This window comes from Petaurus breviceps, unplaced genomic scaffold, assembly GCF_028583685.1.
Source record: "Petaurus breviceps papuanus isolate PSGF00001 unplaced genomic scaffold, PetGlider_PUasm1.0 90779, whole genome shotgun sequence".
Taxonomy (NCBI): domain Eukaryota; kingdom Metazoa; phylum Chordata; class Mammalia; order Diprotodontia; family Petauridae; genus Petaurus; species Petaurus breviceps.
In genome coordinates this window covers 8627804-8646728 of record NW_027187344.1, presented here as the reverse complement: position 1 = coordinate 8646728, position 18925 = coordinate 8627804, and the positions used below count along the sequence as shown (strand labels likewise).

At 37.9% G+C, this 18925-nt stretch overlaps 2 protein-coding genes across 13 annotated transcripts in view; both read right to left on the bottom strand.

Moving 5' to 3' along the window:
* FNBP1 (formin binding protein 1) overlaps window positions 1–15290 on the bottom strand; it is a 211000-nt gene extending 195710 nt beyond the window's left edge. For 8 of the 12 annotated variants that reach the window (XM_069069374.1, XM_069069372.1, XM_069069373.1 and 5 more), the window contains exon 1: window positions 14899–15290. In XM_069069374.1, the coding sequence (XP_068925475.1) occupies window positions 14899–14922 (24 nt within the window). In that variant the 5' untranslated portion in view covers window positions 14923–15290. The remainder of the gene's footprint in view (window positions 1–14898) is intronic. The other 4 variants (XM_069069380.1, XM_069069381.1, XM_069069382.1 and 1 more) reach the window with 1 other exon arrangement.
* TOR1A (torsin family 1 member A) overlaps window positions 1–18925 on the bottom strand; it is a 381690-nt gene that overhangs the window by 282950 nt on the left and 79815 nt on the right. The gene's annotated exons all lie outside the window — the stretch shown is intronic.

Below are 18925 nucleotides of genomic sequence, written 5' to 3'. Positions count from 1 at the left end.
CTACAGTAGCAATCTCAATAGGGCTTATTTTCAGGGAAGGGCTTATTTTAGAGGAATCATACACAGTAAGTGGAGGGCTTATTTTCAGGATAGGTCTTATTATCGGGGAAACACGGTAGCATGAACAGAAAGAGTACGCAAACCAAAAAACCCTTAGATGTTTGAAATTTTGATATAAACATAATTCATTCTATAGGTATTCAAGCACAAAATAGCTTTTTGATCCAGACTCATGAGTCCATCTATCGCCATGAAGAACTGTCACCACAATACATAATATATCAGAAAATAAACTGCCTGAACTCTGAGAGATTGAATGACTTTATCATAATCACAATATGATCAGTTTCCAGACTTGATCTTTCTAACCCCAAGGCCAGCATTTGATCTCTCACATTATCCTACCTCAATAACCATGCCTCAAATGCTGTCTCCTAACTTTCTGGACTTTAAAATCATGCCTAAATTACTATCTCATCCTGGAACTTCTCTCTGTCCTGAGGCCTCTTCAGTCTGGAACAACCAACTATCCTGAATCTTTCTCATCCTGGAATATCTTCCACACCCTTTTACTATTGATGAGTTCTTTCAAAGGACTCCATTTGTGGAAGGACTAAGGCTGGTTAATTTTCATTCCCTTCCAAGCTCCACTTCTGACTTTGTGTACTTCAAAACCATCATCATGCACAAGGTATCTTTAGCCTCCCTCCCACTACCTATTTTTCAGCTCCTTTTTTCGTGTTGTCTTTCCCTATTAAAATGTAAGCTCCTGGGGTGGCTAGGTGGTAACAGAGCACTGGCCCTAGAGTCAGGAGGACCTGAGTTCAAATCCAGCCTCAGACACTTAACACTAGCTGTGTGACCTTGGGCAAGTCACTTAACCCCAATTGCCCTGCCCTCCTCCCTCCAAAAAGCAAAAAAAAAAAAATGTAAGCTCCTGGAGGACAAATATTGTCTTTCTTTTTTTATTATATCTGAATCCCTAGTATTTAGGATAATATTTGGCACATAGTTAAGTGCCTTGCCTTGCCTTAACTCTACTGTCTTTTATGATTCTCATATATAAAAATATTTGAATGTTAAACCAAAGTTATGTCCAAATCTCATACACTATCCAATTCAAGCTTTACAATTATTTTTTTTCCTTTTTCTTACACTACAATCAGATGATTCTACAATTAGAGCAAATGTTCTGCAACTTCAAGTATGACATAAGTGTTAACTTAAAAACTGACAAAATAGGGGGGAAAATCATCTAGTTATATTCTCTCTCTTTCCCCCCCCTTCTCCTTTTCTCTCACCCCACCCCCATACACAAAGAGAATCCATATTTGTAATTCCATAAACTTCCTCTCCTAATGCAAATCTGCAAATGTTCTATAATAGTTGCAGAACAACTTATTGTCTTAAAAGATTGCCTAGGTTAATTTTGATATTAAGTGATTTATCCAGGCCAACACAGGCAGTGTGTGAAATTGGTAACATTTGAAATCAAGTGTCCCTAACCACTAAGGCTAGCTCTCTAATCCACTATACCACAGCTTCCTCTCTTGATATATGAGTACAGATAAATACATATACATTCATACACTTTTAGTTTTGAGAAATGCTTAATATAGCAGAGTTAGAACCAAAGTTAAGCATTCATGAAGAATCATTTATCAGATAACTGCAATACAAGAATTTAGATGGGCAAATTCCAAAGAACTATATTTTACTGTCAATGACATACTTAGAAATAATTTCACTTTACTAGACCTTTAAGAAAAACAAAAACATTTGCCTATGTCCTACTATAATATGTTTGACACAAACTTCAGAAATTTCAAGTGCTAAAAGGCCTTCTTTGATTTCTCCCCACATCAAAAGTATACCAAGAAGAGAACTAGAACTGTCTACCTATCATCTCTTAACCTTGCTATATGACTAGCTCACCTTCTCTCAGTGAAAGTAGCAAAAGGTAGATTAAAAAAAAAGTGTATGATCAACACAAATAAGTATTACTAAAATTATGTCTAGTGCAACTATGAAATTAACTATGAAACTAAAGAAAATATTAAGACTATGTTGAAGTTTCAGAGTCCCAAAGGAGATATAAAAATAAAACAGGATGGAGTGGCTAGGTGGCGCAGTGAGTAAGAGTGCTGGCTCCAGAATCAGGAGGACCAGAGATGGTTTCAGCCTCAGATACTTAACACCCACACAAAAATAACTGGCCATGTAACCTTGGGCAAGTTACTTAACCCCAATTGCTTTAAAAAAAAAAAGAAATGTCTCATTTCAATCTTGGGGTGGCCAGGTGGCTCAGTAAGAGCATCGGCCCCAGTGTTGGGATGACCTGGGGATCGAATCCAGGCTCAGATACTTAGCACCACACCCAGAAATAACTGGCCGTGTAACCTCGAGCAAGTTACTTAACTCTGACTGCTTTAAAAAAAAAATTTTTTTTAATAAAAAATAAAATGAAACAGGACACTGCACCTAATCTCCCATAATGGTAATGGGATCTGAAGACCTTCCATGCCCCTTGTATTGGCAAGCTAAAAGGTACTTAGCACTAATTTTCAAGTTCATAGTTGTGTCAAGTATTAAGACCCAGAACTTGTGAATCCCACAGTGGAATGAACTTGCTGATGTAGCAGGAAGAGGTGGGGCAGGGAGGAGCTAATACCATATACAAGGAGAGGCCCAGACTGGAGAGGAAAGAAATTTTGAGAACAGAACATGCGTTGGCAGAACTTTTTCTTAGAGCCAGCCAGAACTTCTGCTGAGAACTGCTAGGAGCTGGAACCACTGGGAGCGTGCAGGCGTGCAACGTGGAGACTAAGCAGCTACTGTGAAGAGAGGAGGATCCTTGCTTGAGGGAGTGAATGAGGAGAGAAGGATCTTTGCCTAAGGGAGCCTGTTTTGTTTTGAAGGCTTGGAAATGTGGGTGTTCACTGCATTAACTATGTGTGCCAACTTTGTGGCTCTGTAATGACTTCGACTTTCTGGTTCTGGGACTCGGCTTTCTGGTATTTGAATAAATGCTTTGGCTCTCTCCTCCATGTGGAGAGCCTGTTACATTTTGTGATTTAGAACTACACCAGAATATTTATAGTCACCGTGGGCCTTGTGAATATTGCGTTGTTGTGAATATCTGTGAATATTGCATTGCCTCCCCAGCTAGAAGAGATTCTTTCCTTTTTGAATCTCCCATATCACTCTATTTGACATGTCATATGCCCTTAAAGCATATACTAATGTGTATTCCAGTTTACTCATACACCTAGATCTCATCCCTCTCTCCTCTACCATTAGACTGAAGCACCTTCAGGCAAAGGAATATGTCAATTAACTTTGTCAGTCTTAGGTAAATTGTCTTATATATAATATACATTCAATTGATGTTTGTTAACATTCTCAGGAAGTTTAAAAGCCAGAAGAGCTTTAAAAAAAAAGTAGATAAATAACCTAATTTAATCTAAAGGATAATATAATGAGAGGCATCTAAGTGGCACAGCGGTTAATTCAATGGGTCTGGAGTCAGGAAAAGCTAAGTTCAAATCTGGGCTCAGATACCTAGTAGCTATGTGATTCTGGGAAAGTCACTTAACTGTTTGCCTTAGTCTCCTCAACTATAAAATAGGGATAATAACAGCACCTACCTTACAGAGTTGTTGTGAGGATCAAATAAGTTAATATCTGTCAAGTGCTTAGCACAGTACCTGGTACATACTAGGCTCTATATAAATGCTTATTGACTTCCCTTTATAAGATGGAAAGGGGAAAAAACGACTAAAAGAATTTGAGGAAGGAAAAATCACTTCTGCCCAAGGTATCAAGGAACATCCTGTGAATGACAGTATTGGGTCTTGAAAGATGTAGAGGAAGAAAAAAATCTATGACCTTGAGATGAGAAAGCATACTACACTTAGGTAAGGACTGAGAGAAACAGATTAAATATTGTAAAAAAAAATGTACTATACAACATGACTAATGTGAAGATAGGTTCAATATGAATATATATACGCAGAGCCTACATCAAATTACATGTTTTCTTGGGGTGGGAGGAGGGAGACATGGAGAGAAAATTCAAAATCTTATGGAAGTGAATGTTGAAAACTAAAAATAATTTAAAAAAAATAGTACTTACTATAAGCCACTCAGCTAGAAGGGAAAAAATTTTAAAAATCTGGCACAGAGGTAGGATATAGTAGTGATCGAGTGTTGCAGACAAGCCCCGTGACTGGCTATAAGGTTAGGAAAGTGAGACCCAACCCATCTACTAATTTACCAACTGGTTGATTACATAGCCCAGGGAGTCAGGCCAATCTCTTTGAAGACCACTGTCCTAGCCTTTAGTTAAAAGCCCCAAATGAAAGATTTCCTATAAATAGTTGATTTAATTTTTTGATAGTTCTCATTTCCAAAGGTTAGGTAACACTGTGAGATATTACCACTATTTTCAAATGAGGAAACTCAGGCCCAGGGAGAGTTAAATGACTGGCCCAAATCAACACAGCTAGTAAACAGCAAAGTAGAAACTCAAACCTAGGATCTTTGTATTCAAAAGTCCAGTGTTCTATCTACTATATCAAATGATAAGCTGGTAAATGTTTATTTTTCTTGAGGGCAATTGGGGTTAAGCGACTTGCCCAAGGTCACACAGCTAGTTTTTTTTGTATTAAGTGTCTGAGGCCAAATTTGAACCCAGGTCCTCCTAACTCCAGGGCCAGTGCTCTATTCACTGAGGCACCTAGAAGCCCCGCTAGTAAATGTTTAAAAACTGGTTCTGTAGAAAAGAATGTAAGCAGGACACACTTTTTGGTTTAAACTGCATGATTCACATTTTTTCCATCATGTTCTCAAGTCCAGACAATAAAAAAAAGAATAAATAAATCCTGATTTGAATGAAGCCTTTGCTTTCTGAGGAATAAATGTTCACACTGAAAATTTAACAACTGACTGGTGTCAGCTAAAGCTGGCTCCAATCACACCCCTGACTATATCAAGCATAAGCCTAAATCAACTCGAACATACCCCCACCAAATATGTTATTCCATTTAAATTATCTAAATAGTATTAAAGTGGTACCACAAAACTGAATCCATTGTTGGAATGGTCCTAAAGCACCGCCTCTAATTTACTGTTTCTCAGTAAAAGAAGGATTAAATGTTTTAGGAATGAAAAACTCTATCCACATACCACTATATTTATTAATAAAATATATGTGGGTGGCTAGGTGATGGATGCAGTGAATAGAGCACTGGCCCTGGAGTCAGGAGGACCTGAGTTCAAATCCGGCTTCAGACACTTGACACACTTACTAGCCCTGTGACCTTGGGCAAGTCACTTAACCCAAATTGTCCTGCCCTTCCCCCTCCAAAAAAACAAATATAACCAAAAAAAAATCAAAATATTTTTTAAAAATAAAAAAATAAATAAAAAGTATGAATGGTAATGAAGAGTAAACAACTATGAGAATAAATGAATAATTATGATTATAAAAAGGGGAAATTGTTGCATTTTCTTGGGGAAAAAGGTTGATATGGACATAAAGCTTTGTTAAAGGAAGTGGTGAAAAAAGGAAAAAGTAAATGAAGTTGTAGACAGCTACACTGAACACCTGTTTTCTAATCAAGTTATAACTACCATCAGGACGGACTTCAAAAACAATAACAGACTCAGAAGTCCCAAATGATTTTAAGGATTTAAAAAGTAATACTCATTCTAAACACAATGCAAGGAATATGGCTTTAATACTTAAGGGAAAGGGTTATCATTAGAAAAGCACTTTGTAAATTTGAAAACAGTATACAAATATGACAAAATTATTATTTATCTTTCTTACAGTACTTAAGGCAATTTAAGTTATGAAATCTGACATAAAATACACTGCATAGTTAAGAGAAAAAAAGGAAAGTAAAAAAATTTTATAAATTAAAATCTTAACAAAAATTTATCATGCAAAACACTGCACTACAAAGATAAGTAAGTCACAGTTCTTACTCCTAAGAAGTATACAAGTCTAAAGTAGAATGAGAAAGCTTTATGATTTATGAGTGGATTCATTTATGACAACAATCTGCATTTACTTTACAAAATGCTTTCCTCACAACAGTACTTCTGAAATAGACAATGCTACCACATTTTACAGATGAAGAAACTAAGGCTCAGATAATTAAAGGGCTTGGTCCATAGTCACCAAACTAATAAGCTCACTTACTAAAACCCAGGTCTTCTTTCCAAAAGAGTTCACTACCTTGCTTATAAATTCATTCCACACATAACGACTTAAAGGGTAAATAAAGAGATTCAATATTCCCAAATAAAATTTCAATTCTTTTTCTAAAGGTCTATCTTTAGGTCACATATAGTCCAGCTAGCAAGTTGTTACTACTAAAAACAAACAATTAACATTAAAAATATTAATACTATAAGATCTCACACCCATGGTTTGAACTCTAACTAAATTAATTTATTATTAAATTCACATAGTCTTAACAGCTTGAAAATTGTGTCAAAATAAAGTCCTATTTATTTTTAAAGGTGGGTGGTGTTGATGAAACAAGTATGAGTAATAAAACAGGAAATACAATATTAGCTTCATCTAGGAAGTAGGTGAAACTTGAACAATCTTTCAAATGAGCTCTTTGCATGTCACACCATTGTTAAGCAAGGGAGCAAATGCTTGTGTGTGTGCATGTGTGTTTATCTGCTAAAGCTTACCGATGGCATTTAAAATACTATTTGTTTTCTCAGCTGATTTATACACTTTCCAGTACCATATGTATAGATCAGCCCCCATGGCTATTTTATGTAATATTACATACTTTGACTTGGAGATTCGACTGCTAAGCATATACCAAAAGGAAGACACTGACAAAAAAGAAATGTTCCATATAAATTTAAATCTTTATAGTAGCATCCTTTGCTGTAGCAAAGAACTGGAAACAAAGTATATGTCCATTCACTGGAGAATAGCTAAACAATTTGCTGTATGTGAATAGAGTGGAATGTTACTATGCTGTAAGAAACAAAGAACATGATAGTTACAGAGAAGTATAGGAAGACTTAAGTGAACTGATAATCCAAGAAAAGCCATCGATCACAAAACAATCTTAACTGAATGCTGCCAAAAAAGAAAGAAATGAGAAGATATTTCCCTCCCATTTGGAATAATTTGGGGAGTCCATGGATATATAATGATGCTAACAATGTCAGATTTTTTTCCGGCAAAGTAATGGTTTTATTTCTAAATCAAAATAATTTTTAACTATCAGACAATAAGAAAATAAGATATTAGTTTTCTTACAAGGAAAACTTTAAAAAAAAACCTGTAAACATGAAATGAATCAATAAAAACTTGATACCATTCTTTCTGAAATTAAAAATGTAAAGAGAAAAAACACCAAGTAATGGTTTTGCTAAATTTTTTTCTCTTTCTTAATAAGGGTTGTCTGGGAGGCAAGGTGAGAGGGAAGGGAAATCTAGGTTTTGTAAAAAAAAAAAGTCATCAATTAAAATCTATTTTTTAAAAAAATTTTTTTATCTCTAAAGTTGAAGTATCAGATGACTTCTCCATGATGCAGGGGTCGAGAAAGTCATTGGAAACATGATTTCAATTATAGCATTCTAGTTATTACTACTGTAATTTCTTCCTGTAGCTATGGCTATCAAAGTCAGAGTGCAAATTTGGAAGATGTTTAAGGAAAAAGAGAAACAGAAGAGCTAGAACAGTGGTTAGAGAGCTAATCAGCATTCCCAAAAGTAATGAAACCAACAATCTAGGTCTAATTCAAGTTAACAATGGGTCTGAAGCAGCAAGACTGCAAGATGCAAAATTTTAGCTGTCCCCAGCTAAAAATAAAAGATTAATTTTATATATACACATCTACACAGCATATATAGATACATATATGGATACTTCTCAATCATTTATTCACAAGCACTTATTTACATCATTCCCCTGCTCATTCCTTTTTTCCTCCAGTCTCTGACAATAAGGTGGTCCTTGTTGCTAAAGCCAACCCCCTTTCTAGATGTGAGTTCAATCTCATTGTTCTCTCCTGCAGATTCTTCCCTCAATGACCAATCTTCAATCTCTTTATCAACTAGTTCCTTCCTTACTGCCTTCAGGTATGCACAAATCCTCAAAAAAAATTCTTTAGACCTACCAGTTCTTAGAGCTGTCATCCTATATTTCTCCTCTTTTGAGCCAAACTCCTTGAAAAAAGTTTTCTAGGTTGTATGAACAAATGCAGAGTAAACAGAAGCAGAAAATTGATACCATAATAACAACACTGTAAAGACAAATAATTTCAAAAGAGTTAAAAACTCTGATCAAGCAATGACCATGATGAGAAAAGACCAAAGATGAAAAAAAGTGCTCACCTCCTGAGAAGTGGTGGCTTAAATATTTATTTTTTATATTTAAATATAAACTTTATTTTATATTTAAATATTTAAAACACTGATGACCATTCTCTCCTGATGGATAATTTCTTCTCCCTCAGTTTTAATGACACTGTTCTTTTCTGGTTATCTTCCTATCAAACTGCTCCTACTCAGTCTCCTTTGCTGGTGCATGCAGATCATATCCCTGTGGATGTTACTCAAGGCTCTGTTACCCTAAGCCTTCTCTTTCTACATGCTCTCAATTCCGATGAATTTAACTGTCATTTTTATTCAGATGACTCACAGATCTATATATCCAGCCCCTATTTCTCCCCAGAGACCAATAAATCCTGCACAACCCATTACCTATTGGATATTTCAAACTAGATGATCTGGAGACATCTTAAATTCAACATATTCGAAACTGAATGAATTCTCTTTCCCCTCCAGACTTCCTCTTCCACAGGTGTCCCAGAATTACAATTTTGATATTATTCTTGACTCCTCACTCTCCTTCATCAAATATATCCAATCAGTTTCCAAATCTTGTAGTTTCAACCTCTACAACATTTCCTGCATTTGAGCCCTTTTCTTTTAGCTCAGGCCCTACTGACTTCTCATTTTGATTATTGAAAGGGCCTCCTGATCACTCTACTGGCCTTTAACATTCTCCTTACTTAGTCCATGCTTCACACTGCAGCCAATGACTCTCCTTAAGGTGACGTGAATGACATTCCCCTACTCAATAAACTCCTATGGCTTCTTATTACTCCAGGATCAAATATAAACTCGTGTGGTTAGCTTTAAAAATCCTTCACAACCTGAGCCCAAACTATCTTTCCAGCCTCATTGAACAATTATGCCTTCTGACTGCTCTTTTCCTAGACAGACCATCTCCATCTCTGGGCCTTTGTACTGGCTATTCTTCATTCCTAAAATGGATTCCCTCCTAACCTGAACCTCACAGAATCTTCCTCTTTCTATGAGATGCCAATCAACCATTACTTTCTTTTTAAAAAAAATTTTTTTTCTGGGGTGCCTAAGTGGTGCCGAGAATAGAGCACTGGCCCTGGAGTCTGGAGGACCTGAGTTCAAATCCAGTTTCAGATACTTAACACTTAGTAGCCATGTGACTTTGGGCAAGTCATTTAACCCCAATTGCCCTGCCTTCCCCCCTCCAAAAAGCAAAAAAAAAAAAAAAAGTTAATATAAAAAAAATTCTGAAGTTTGAACACTAAATAAAATGGGAGTTTCTACACACATAGAACAGAAAAAGAGCATCTCTAAAATTGCAAGTCTATACTCTATAAATTGTTGCTTTTCTCAAGATCCACTTTCTAAATGAAGCCTCTTCTGATCCTTTCAACTGCTAGCGCCATTCCTCTCAAGCTACCTTAAATTTAATTGCTTTATATTTATTTTGTATATACTTATATGTCCTTGTCTCCTGGGTTAAAATGTAAATTTTGGTGTAGGTATTGGGTTTTTGGTTGTATTTGTATCCTTAACACAGTGGTTGCCACATAAAATAAGTACTTAATAAATGCTTGTTGACTGATTCTTCCAGTCCAATCTTCATCATTATAATTGCCAGCTAATTAAAAAAAAAGAAAAATAGATATTTTTAAAGGAATTTTTAATAGCACCTCACCTGCTCTCCTAAGATGAGTAAAAACATAAGCTCCTATAATGGTGTTTACTTTTATTACCCTATGTACCTTATTATATAAGGGGCTCAACCTAGATTCCATGAAGTTTTTTTAAAGTATTTTGATAACTATCTCAAAATAATTTCTTTGTACTATGTATTTTGTTTTATGAAATTAAAAACATTCTGAGAAAGGTCCCAGAGTTTTTACCAAACTGCTAAAGGAGCTCATGATACAAAAAAAGTTAAGAATCCTTGTCCTAGGTGGTAGCTACTAAATTTTGTTCTGTTAAAACACTTTTTAAAGTCTTCAGTAGCAAGAGTCTATAAACAAGCCAATTTAGAAGCATATAAACAAATTCAATGGAATTTTACTAACTGATATTTGGAATCATGGTTAAAACCAAATCAACGGGATACAAATGGACTATTAGGCTCTAATTTAATGTTGATTCTGTATAATTCAACTCCTGATACAGTCAAATCCATAATAGTTATGCTATAATGTACTATAAACAAGTGGAGGGAATGTATATTTTTAAAAGCCTCTCCAGATTGTCATATTAACATGGTGGTTAAGTAAGTCAGTATTGTGAAACCCTATGAAATGCTAAAACCACCTAATATTACTAGCTTAAGACCACCCAAATCACAGCTCATTTTTTTCCATTCACTGAAGTACAATTCTGCCAAAGTTAGCTTTTACCACCCTATCATTATGTCATTATGTATGCACAGAATCCCAAAGCCACCATTCAAAGAAAGCCCTCAATCACTAGCCAACGTTAAGCTGCCAAACACAGTGGGCATCCTCTTTAACCAAAAAGAACTTGTAAATTTTAAGTTTAATTTTCTGAATTAACAATAAGAAAAATAGGGGAGGCCAGGTAGCACACCGAGTAAGAGCACCGGCTCCAGTGTTGAGAAGACCTGGCGATCGAATCCCAGGCTCAGACACTTAGCACCCACCTAGAAACACCTGGCCGTGTAACCTTCAGCAAGCTACTTAACCCCAATTGCTTAGGGACAGCCAGGTGGCTCAGCGAGTAAGAGCACCGGCTCCAGTGTCGGGATAACCTGGATCAAATCCGGGCTCAGATACTCAGCACCACACCCAGAAATAATAACTGGCCGTGTAACCTTGAGCAAGTTACTTAACCCCAATTGCTTAAAAAAAAAAAAACAATAAGAAAAATACCAGCATATCAGTTTAAGCTTGAGAAAGAACTTTCTATACAATATCTCATTTGAGCCCCAAATAAACCTGTGATCTTTATTTGATATGGGAAGCAAAATTTTCTTTTTCTTTTTTTAAACAGTTTTCAGAGGTATAAATTACTGTTTTGGTCTAAACCTGTGCTTTCATAGGTGTAAAGAAACTCCAGATGAAGATATTCCCACTATTAAAGATTTTCTGCTGGTCTGCAGAGAGTTGCCTGGGGACACTGGTAGATTAAGTGACCTGGTCTGGAGTCAAGGTCAGTAAGTAGTATGTGCCAGAGAAAGATCTTGAATTTAGGACTTAACCAACTCCCAGGTGAGCTTTCTATTCACTATGTCACAATTACTGATACATAAATACAAAGAATTGCTACATGAGACAGATTCATGAAATTCCAACATATTATCAAAAAAATTATAGAATTTCAGCCTTTCTAGTTTTGTCACATTTTGAAGGGATTAATTCTGAATTAAATTTTATCAGTATATTTTTGTCACATAAGTGTAATACTGATTTTGGAAAACAAGATAGAGGTAAATTTAGTTTAATAGTGTTCAAGTTTGTGTAAAATTGTATTTATAGTACTTTAGTATTCAAATGAGAATATACAGAAAGTGCTCTGCCAGCCTTAAAGTGCTATATGTCAGGCATTAGTATTAATTTGGAAAGTTAAGCTCTAAATTCACAAACATTTTTGGTAAAAGACTTGATGTTTACTGAGTCTGGATTCCAGATGACAGCTAGTGACTGCTATGCTTTCCCTTAATGGTGATTCTGGGATATAGCAATCCTTAAAAGTGTACTTTGGAAGAATTTAATTTTAACAGGACAGTAAAGGGAGGTAATTTGAGAGGTCTTATTAGAAGGTAATGTTAGCATTTCTTAGGGTTTCATAAATACTGTAATATTTTTTAGCAATTTCAGTATGACAGTCTGTAAAGACTTTAAAAATGTAAACATATACTATATTCATTTACCTGTGAAGTAGGTGCCAAAGGTAACATTAGCCCCATTTCACAAATGAGGAAATTGAGGTTCAGAGAGGTTAACTGATTTGCCCTTATTCATGGAGCTAATATGAATAGGCAACAGCATTTGAACTCCGGTTTTTTAAGGTCTAACACTTTATTCACTAAGTTCCCCAAGTCTAAAACATGTTCACATATGGTTGCTGATAAAAGAAGGCACTTTAAAACAATTTGTCACATTTATGAATGCTTGCATTTTATCTTCATAAGAGCCACCGTGGCTGTTATTCCACAAAAAGTATGATTTCTACTTTTGTTACTTTGCTTTAATAACTCATGAATTTGTATCTTTTTTTCCATTAGCTACTCACATACACAGTGGTGCTAGTATAGGTATTTCTTTTCTTCCCACTGACACTATTAGGATACTCTGTATAAAAGGAACTGAATAATTTAAGTTGACTGAGTCACAGTCTTATAAACAGGTAAAATGAGAAAATATAATTATTTCCTTTTACTATAATAATAGTTGATTTACAAAGGGATTTTAAATTTTGTAGTGGATGAGGCAAACATAATCCTGAGCCCCACAACAACACAGTGCAATACTACAGGTATCCTCCATTTTGCAGATAAAATGCTCAATCAACAACCATTTGTTAAGCACTAAGTATATATATATATATGTGTGTGTGTGTGTGTCCAAGACTAACTACAGTTAAGAATAAGAGGTGAGATCTGAACCTAGCTCTTCCAGATTCCAAGACTAGCTGCATACCATGCTGCCTCATATATATTTTCCAATTAATTTTTCCCCAGCTATCCTGTCCAAGTACCCAGCAGAATAAAATGGGGAAAACACAGGGCAAATGGAATTATTTTATCAGCTTCCTTCTCTGCAGTTGCCACTTTTAATACTAGTCACTTCTGATAAATATCTAATTCCTAAAATTATATATCTACCCAAAAACTCACTGTATTTTCTCTTCCACCATTACAGTGCAAATTATTGGTCTCCTCATAGTCATTTTCAATCTATTCCCTACCTTACCCCACCCCATTTTTCTTCAGATTGGTTAGAAAAATGGAGTGTGTGGAGGAAAAAGAATAGGAGAAAGAAAGTGATCAAAAGATATAATACTTAAAAAGTAGTAAATTACATTTCTCCTAACTAGGCAAGTTCAAATATTTTGATTCCCTGTTACAAAAGGTGTATCTGTAAACATAAGAAGTAAATCTGAAGACACCAGTAAGTTTTTATAATTAATGAATTCTCTTCCTCTGAGGTTTCAGCTTGCTAGTTCCTTCAGCAAAGAAATGATTATGTAAAAACCGTTATGCCACTATGCACTAGATTTCTGTAAAAACTTTAACCTTGTTTTATTTTGCCTTGGAGATTTTGGAGCCCCACACTGTGCTTCCAGGACCTTTTCCCCTCAAATGCTTCAGAACCTTATTTTATAAAGATGTTAAGTGAGGTACTTAGTACTTACTTGGAGAGAATGGCCTCGACCTAATTCACAGTATTTTAATTCTAACTTGCAAATAGCACTCTGGTCAGAGAGGGCACAATCTTTTCTTTACCTTCAGTCCCATCTAAAACCTTTTGAGAAACAAAATCATACCTGTTGTCCCCAGCTTCCCTAGTACTGATGTAACAACATGGACAGCAGCCCTTTGCCCCCAGAAACCATCAGGCCCAGCAACTGAGCTTCCAAATACAAAGCTCTTTTTTCCTCTACAAAGATGACAGCTAAAAAGCCAAAGGTCCCTCCACAGAAAGCAACCAACGGTAACCTGTTCACCTTTCATGCTGCCTTTACCAGTGTGCTCCCTTTCCCCCATTTCTAGCTATTTCTTCTGGAGGTCGAGATAATTCACCTAAAACATGTGCCTTCCTCGGGTTAAGGACACAAGGTTTGCTCCTTCCTCCGTCTCAAAGTGAAAAAAGTCTCAAATTTTACTTCTGGGCAATAAACAGCACCTCTCCTCCAGCCCCAAATCTGTCCCTTCCCCAACACACCCAAACCTATTTCGAGACCGGAGCTCTCTTCCCTAGAGCTACTAGAGTTTTCTAAAAGCCCCACACCCTTCTTATGAGGAAGATCTAGCTTCTGCTCCCAATAACCCCGAATCCGATCTGAAGCATTCTTCCAACCGAGAGCACCAGCTTCTCCCCCACCCCCATAGTGTCCCCTCAGGCCGGAGGGGGGTAGTGATGTGAGGACAGCCACTGCTCAACTATAACACCCTCCCCACCAGAATAACGCAGCACCTCTGCACCCCTCCTCCCTCCAAGGAAGAGGGGAATACTCTACCCCGGGAAGTTAACACAGAGCCCCTCAAATCCTCGGACTCCGCCCCTCCCCGCGTCAGAACCTCTCCTTCCCGGGAAGGAAAGCGCCCCCTCCCCTCCAGGGAGGATTCCACGCGCCCCCCTCCCCTCTATCCTCCCCTTTCCCCACCCCCTGCAAGGATTCTTCTACGCCCCTTCCCAAGGCGAGGATTCCACGCCCCCTTTCCTTGGGCCCTGTCCCCACCGTGGTTCACGCCCCCTCCCCCAGTCCCCTCCAGGTTCCACGCCCCCTCCTTCTCCCCTCCCCCGCGAGTGCCCCCAGCTTCACGCTCTAGGACCGAGCCGGGCGCGCCCTCCGCCTTAGCCTTCAGGAGCCCGCACTCACCCACAGCTCGGTGCCCCAGCTCATGGTGCAGGGGGCGGGGAGGGGAGATCCGCGTCCAGCTCCAGTGCTCAGTCCCCAGTCCAAGGCCGCCGCCGCCCCCCTCCCCTCTTCTCCTGCTCTCCTTCAGCTCTAGCTCCGCGTCTCCAGGGCGGGCGACTCCAAACGCCCGAAGCTCCGTTCGTTGTCTTCCAACCGGGCCGCCCCAACCCAGCCCAGCCCGCAGCCTCCTCTGCCGACGCCGGCTGCAGGGAGCTCTCTCTCCCAGCCCTCGCCTCCACCTCCTCCCCTCTCGCCGCTCCACAGCAAAATGGCCAGAGGAGCCAACGGTAGCCGCGGCAGCAGCCAGACTCCGAGGGGAGGGCGGGGCAGCACTGACAGCTCGCGCGCTCGCTAGCTCACGTGCGCGCGCGCGCGGTCGCTCTGCAGGCTAGAGGGGTGAAGGGGTGGAGAGCGCGAGCCGGGGTCCGGGTGCTCACCACCCCGGGGTAAGGGCGCCACCAGCTGGTAGCGCAAATGCCGGGGAGCAGCCTTTTGTATGCGCCCAGGGGTCCGGAAGGACGCCACCGAGGAGAGTTGAAGGATCTGAGTAAGAGGACTCCCAAATAAATAAATAAAAACAAAATCACTCCTTACTATTAGTAATTGTGCTGTGCCCTGCAAAACAGCCACTCGGCCTTTGATGGTATTCTGCAATTATAATTAATAATACTCTGTAAGCAGTAACACTGTTGCACTTAATACTACATTGGATTTAATAACAATTCTTTTTTCCTTGAAGGCCTTAATAACAACAGTTTGCCATCACGATAATTTCCACATAGAAAGCAACTTATGAGTCTGGGAAAGCAAGGGAATGTAGTCCAGTGGGGTTAGCATTATTACAATATTGTCTGCATTGTATTGATACCCGGGAAGCAGGGAGACAGGCTAGGTTATAGCACAGAAACTAAACAGCTTCTCCCTGATTACATAGGATATTAGCGTGCAAGAAGCTGTGGTTCCCTAACCTAGAGATTTTAATATCGAGATTTGAGGCAACTTTCTAAAATTTTCCACCAAGGAAATGTTTGGCGTCAAATTAATTTTATTTATTCAATATTTCTTACCTTTCCTCTGTAGCTATTGCTTAACTCTAAATGTATGTATTCTCATTAACACATTCTCTACTCCCAAGGATAAACAGCTCCTCTTGTTCTATCTTGCTTAGACCATTCATTCACAGAATGAAAAAGTAATCATTGCTGAAGCACCGGCTTTTTCTCTTAGCACGGATTTTGCTTTGTTCCAACATCTTTCCCAAACCAGAGCCTCTCCTGAGCATCCTTTTATGAATCACTGCAAACCCCAAAAGCAGGCCTCACTATGGAAAATATTTCAGTAGATGCTATGCCCTTGTTTATCATCCTCTAACAGAAAGGGTGGAGCTGAAAACCCTTACAGATAAGCCACTTCCTTTACTGAACACAGAAACAATAAATTTAACCTGTCTGAACTGTTTAGTCTGTCTTATTTCAATTGCAAACGCCATTGAAGGCTGTCTTGTTCCCATCTTGAAAATATTCTGTCAAGCTGTTCAACAAGTCACAAAATAACTTCTTGTCTTTTTTGAAAAAAAAAATAGCAATTCATGGTTCTGGGATCTGTAAGTATTCAAACCAGTGTTAAAATGTTGTGGGTTTTTTTTTTTTTAACTTTCTATCATAGTACTGTTTATTGTACTGACTCTCTTCATTTCTCCCCAGACTTTGACCCCCTACTCCCCTTTGCCACATTGTCCCCTCCAGGATGCACTCCCTTTCCAGCACCCCTGTATGTCTTCTTCAATTAGAATGACACTCCATGAGGGTAAGGACTAAGAGGTGTTAGGTGCTAGGTGCTGAAGGAGATACAAAGCCTGGTTTCTTCCCTCATGAAGATTGAACTCTAATAAAGGAGATAAGACAAGTACATAACTATGTTACAGAATAGAATAAGACAAGTAAGCAAGAGCAGTTGAAAGTACCTCGGGGTCATTTCCAATGGGAGGACAATGAGAACTTGGAGCAAATTATATTTGACCTGGGTTTGGAAAGATGGGTAGTATTTCAACAGATAGTAATGAAAGGAAGGCATTCTAGACACAGGAAATGGAATGAGCAAGGTCAGGTTGGTGCTAGCATTTGGGGAAACCTGAGTAAATCAGTTTGGCTGGAGTATAGAGTATTTAACAGAGGCTGGTACACAGGGACCACAGTCAAGGGATGGGATTTCAGACATCTTCACTGGCTAGTCTGCTAAAACCTGAAAATGGCCAAAGAAATGCAGATTATCTGACAAGCTCATGTTTTATTGATCAGGCAAAGATTACATTCACATTAGTTCTCAGACTTCAGTCATGTGCAAAAATCTAAATCTTTTCTGAGTTCTTGGAGATGGCCATCTTAATAAGAATGACTAGTGGGGCGGCCAGGTAGCACAGCAAGTAAGAGCACCTGCTTCAGTGTCGGGATGACCTGGATCAAATCTGGGCTCAGATACTTAGCACCAGACCCAGAAATAACTGGCCGTGTAAGCTTGAGCAACTTACTTAACCCTGATTGCTTTAAAAAAAATAAGAAAGACTAGTAGTTGAAATAATGCTATTAAGGTTAAATAACCTGTTGACATAAAGGAAAGAGAGAGAGAGAGAGAGAGAGAGAGAGAGAGAGAGAGAGAGAGAGAGAGAGAGAGAGAGAGAGAGAGAGAGAGTGGAGGGAAGGAAGGAAGGAAGGAGCCCACGAAAACTCAACAGGAGACTTTTTGACAGATAATCCTTTTTGGATGAGTAATCAGGTCAATGAGTTATAATGAGTGAGGGACATGATAGGATTTTATAGGTGGTGTGTCAATTATATCAAAGTAAAAATATCTTTTAATTTCTTTGTCTTAATTGGAACATTATTCACAACATAAAAGCAGCCTGATAGACTTAGAAACTGTTTCATCATTCATGAAACAAATTAACCAAAGAAGTTAAAACCAGATCATTGGGCACTTAGTAGGCACTTAATAAATGTTGATTGACAATAAAACAGGGGAAAGATATAATGCTATTTAATATTAACATAAAACCTTTATTTATTTGTTTTTACTGGACCTGTGATTACATCCAGTGAGGAAACACCCTCAGTCGATGTAATTTATAGTGTTCAGAATAGCTTAGGTATTAATGAGTTTTAAGTGACTCGACCCAGGGCCACACCCTCAAATATTTCAAAATCAGGACTTAAACCTAGGTTTTCATTCTAGGCCAGCTCTTTGAACACCATACTACCCCCAAGCTTCTTCTCATAATAAATATTAGGAAAAACTATACCCACATTGTTGCACTTCATTCAAAAATAAAAATCAAGTTAATCTTAATATTCTATTTTTGATCAATTACAAGTGATTTGTAACATACAGAACTAATTTTGGGACTGGCTACTATAGGTCAAAACTGTAAAAGCAAGCAGAAATCACCTACTTTTACTACACAAATTTTTTTTATGAAATCTTCAACTCCATATGGAGAGCACATTTCCAAAAATGAGATCTTGGGGAGTTTATAAAGCAAAGGTCAGTGAATTATTATGATCATATGGGACACTATTCACATTTTATAACAATGTTTAATTAATTTATTTTTAGTGTTTTCTAAATATACCTCCAGCCCCTATAATCATTGTGAATGGAACCCTTCTTTGTAACAGAAAAACTGGCCAAAATAATGATTCAATGACCCTTTGTTTCAATATCAGTACTTCAGGACTACGTTGGGTTATTACTAAGAGTTCAACTTGCTTTTAGTGTCCTTTTCATCGTAATTAGTAATTTAGTATTCATTTCATTATTGTACAGGTTTCCTTAAAGTTTCAGCTAACCTTCCACCTTTTGTAATGTCTTTTCCAAATCCTCGTTAATCTCTATATTTTAGAGCCTTCCCTCTGAGATTATCTCTAGTTTATGCAACATACATCTTATTTGTACATAGCTGTTTGCATGTTGTATTGTATATTGCTCTTTTGAA